The 3,819-nt window shown below is 42.2% G+C and overlaps 1 protein-coding gene across 1 annotated transcript; it reads left to right on the forward strand.

Annotated features, from left to right (window-relative positions):
- Nucleotides 1-331: 331 nt before the first annotated feature.
- Nucleotides 332-2,391, forward strand: Hmgs (hydroxymethylglutaryl-CoA synthase). Its single transcript, XM_018455363.1, has 2 exons — nt 332-747; nt 831-2,391. The coding sequence occupies exon 2, from the start codon at nt 927-929 to the stop codon at nt 2,292-2,294; it is 1,368 nt and encodes a 455-aa protein (XP_018310865.1). The 5' UTR covers nt 332-747; nt 831-926; the 3' UTR covers nt 2,295-2,391.
- Nucleotides 2,392-3,819: the final 1,428 nt, after the last annotated feature.

Here is a 3,819-nt window from a genome sequence, read left to right on the forward strand (position 1 = left end):
TATAATTTTAGTAAAATATTATTAAAATGTTATATTTAATATTCTGAGAATATGCCTAAAATATTATTTAATATTAATTAATATTATGCGCTTATAGGATGAATCTAATTGAATCCAAAAAAAAGTTTTCGCTATTTAAAATACGGATAAACAAAATTTTCGGATAAACGAAATTTCAATTTATTTTAATCCATTCTCGCGTTTACTAGGTGTCTATCCGTCAGCGACGGGAACCTTTGTGACCTTTGTCCTCTCCCACCATCGAAGTCCGAGTTCGGCGGCCGGTGGCGGCGCCGGCGGGACAATATTGTTATACGCCGCGTGTGAGCGCCGCGTCAACACTTTGCTCGCGACTTTCGCGAGAGTCTGTAGCTTGATCGCGTGCGAACTCGCTCCATCGACATCGTGGAAACCACGTGAGGCGCAAAAGACGAGTTCGAGGAAGTGAGTGAGCGAACGAGCCGCCGACCGGCCGACTTAACGAAAAGAAGAGGCGACGCGCGGGCTTCGAAGCACGCAATCGAAAGCGACGACCGGGATTTTCACCGAGCCGAGCGAAGTTTCACTTCTAACCTGAATTCGGCGAAGACGAGGGTGTGCGTATATGTATGTGTGTTGTCTCGACTCATAACTACTTGTCATCATCATTATCGGCGAACGCTAGACGGAGGATTTTACGTTAGCATTAATTACTCACCGGACATCGCGAAAGTACGTCGCGTGGAGCTACGAGGTTGCTATATTGTGGTAAGTTCAATAGGGTCAGGTACTTGCGTATCACGCGAGAGAGAATAACATGCAGCGATTAATCAGAATCAATCAATCAACAGGCTCGAGCGTTGACAGGCTGACTATATAGATCCCGCGAGAGAAAGAGAAAGAGAGGAGAAACATCATTTCCAAGAATATCGCACGACTCGACCAAGATGTGGCCGAAGGACGTTGGCATCCGGGCTATAGAGATCTACTTCCCGGCGCAGTACGTGGAGCAGACGGAACTGGAGGCGTACGACGGCGTGTCGGCGGGCAAGTACACGATCGGCCTGGGCCAGTCGCGAATGGGTTTCTGTAACGATCGTGAGGACATCAATTCGTTGTGCCTCACCGTTACTTCTCGGCTGCTGGAACGTTATAAAGTCAAGCCACAGAACATCGGCCGATTGGAGGTAGGCACCGAGACCATCCTCGACAAGAGCAAGTCGGTGAAAACCGTGCTGATGCAACTGTTCGAGCCGCACAATTGCACCGACGTCGAGGGTGCGGACACCAGCAACGCCTGCTACGGTGGCACCGCCGCGCTCTTCAACGCCATCGCCTGGGTGGAGAGCAGCGCCTGGGACGGTAGATTGGCCTTGGTTGTCGCAGCCGACAACGCGGTGTATTCCACGGGCAGCGCCAGGCCTACGGGTGGCGCGGGCGCGATAGCCATCCTGGTAGGTCCGGATGCACCACTCGTGTTCGACCGTGGTCTCCGAGCTTCCTGCATGAGGCACGCTTACGACTTTTACAAGCCGAACATGCGCTCCGAGTATCCCATGGTGGACGGCAAGCTGTCGATCCAATGCTACCTCAGCGCTCTGGACAACTGTTATCAGTTGTACCGCGAAAAGGTCAAAAGGAAGAGCCCCGGGGAGAGCCCCGTCACTTTGACCAACTTCGACGCGATGCTCTTTCATTCACCATACTGCAAACTCGTACAGAAATCATTCGCTAGGCTGGCCTTTATCGATTTCCTTAACACGCCGGAGAATCAGATTCCCGACAGCTATAAAGACGCAGTGAAATTCCATGCTGCCAAGCTCGAGAACACTTACTTCAATCAGGACATTGAGAAGATGTTCATGCAACTGAGCAAGGCGGACTTTGAGCAAAAAACTCAGCGCAGTTTGCTGATAGCGAACCAAGTTGGAAACATGTACACACCATCGGTGTACTCCGGTTTAGTATCATTACTTGTATCAAAGCCGATAAATGAATTGGCAGGCAACAAGATTGGCATATTTTCGTACGGCTCGGGCCTCTGCTCCAGCTTGTACTCGTTGACGATAGCGAGGGACACGCGTGAAGGTTCTGGCTTATCGAAAATTATCAACGCTCTTTCCTACGTCAAGTCGCAATTAGAAGGACGTCACTGTGTTTCCCCAAAGGACTACACCGAAATTCTGTCGTCAAGAGAACGAAATTGTCATGTTGTGCCATTCACTCCGCAGAGTAGTATAGACGACATGTTTCCGGGCACATATTACTTAACGCAGGTGGATAAACAGTATAGGAGGACTTACAAAAGAGTATGAGATCAATGTGTTAGATTTCAAGGTTTAGGATTGTTTATAGTCAATTTTATTCTACAAAGATATATATATATATGAAATAAAAGGTTCGAGGTTTTGCTTGATTATGAATTTTTGTTAACAATTATATGTATAAAACAATAATATAAATATACGGACAATGACACGTTAACACAGCGCGGGAATTGATGTGCAATTTATGTAATAGTCAAATAATATTTACATAATATATTAAAATTGTACAATGACTGTCGATACAAACTTACTTGAACGTTTCGGTTTTCTTCAAACCATCTTCAGTAAATTCGTAGATCATTATCATAGATGTTTTGAAAAAATAGTTGGAAAATGTTGAAATTATGCTTTATGTGAGACCGAGGATGAGTATCTCCCTACTGTCTGGTTGAGAATTGCCCAATTTTTGTCTCTTCGCTGTTTAGTCAAGTGACTAACTGAAGAATACAGTAATTATGCTTACTGTATTCTTCAGTTAGTCACTTGACTAAACAGCGAAGAGACAAAAATTGGGCAATTCTCAACCAGACAGTAGGGAGATACTCATCCTCGGTCTCACATAAAGCATAATTTCAACATTTTCCAACTATTTTTTCAAAACATCTATGATAATGATCTACGAATTTACTGAAGATGGTTTGAAGAAAACCGAACGTTGAATGAAGCGTCTTCGTATAAAGAAATCAAGTCTGTTTTGATCATTTTTTTGTCTCGATATACGTTAATATATTATTTCTTATCGCATTAATATTTATTACAAACTTATTAATTATATTTCTTAAAGAATTTCTTATCACAAACTATTAATTATATTAAAGAATTATAATTAACAAAGAAATTTTATATATATTATATTACATTACGCATAGCAAATATCAGGCATATGTAAGAATCTCAGGCACTCATGTGACTCTCTCTCTCTCTCTCTCTCTCTCTCTTCTCTCTCTCTCTCTCTCTTTAACAAAAGATATTTTGATAGAAAAGATATTTAGATTGAAACTATTATAGCTTCTTTATTGATTTGTAAAATGAAACATAACTACTTTGCAACGTCGTTCTCTCCTTATATTGTCAATTAAAAATGTTTTCAAATATGTCTATAATTCGCCGGAATTTAACTATTATCATTGGTAGCTTGCTCATATTTACATAAGTTTAACAACGACGATGTTAGATCTGTTTGCGTTGCTGGCATTTTTTGCATTCAGAATCTTCGCTTTCTCTTTCTTCAATATCCAAATATGTATATCTAATTTTAAATAAAAAAATTATTTTTAGAATTTCAAGCCACGTGAACAGACCTATTACATGTACCAGAACTGGGATTTAGTTGCACATTTCAGCCGATTTTCAGCTTGGTTCCTGCCCCTTACCTCATCAACCCGCGCGGGTTGATGAGGTAAGGGGCAGGAACCAAGCTGAAAATCGGTCGAAATGTGCAACTAAATCCCAGCTCTAACATATACGATGTAAAAACAGCATTATAAAGTGCCTTACGTAAGATTTTTTTTAT

The sequence above is a fragment of the Mycetomoellerius zeteki genome, unplaced genomic scaffold (genome assembly GCF_001594055.1).
Source record: "Mycetomoellerius zeteki isolate Tzet28-1 unplaced genomic scaffold, Tzet1.0 scaffold48, whole genome shotgun sequence".
NCBI classification, from domain to species: Eukaryota; Metazoa; Arthropoda; class Insecta; order Hymenoptera; family Formicidae; genus Mycetomoellerius; species Mycetomoellerius zeteki.

Coding starts and splice junctions, on each gene's coding strand:
- Hmgs (XM_018455363.1), top strand. CDS start 927: ATGTGGCCGAAGGACGTTGGCATCCGGGCTATAGAGATCTACTTCCCG.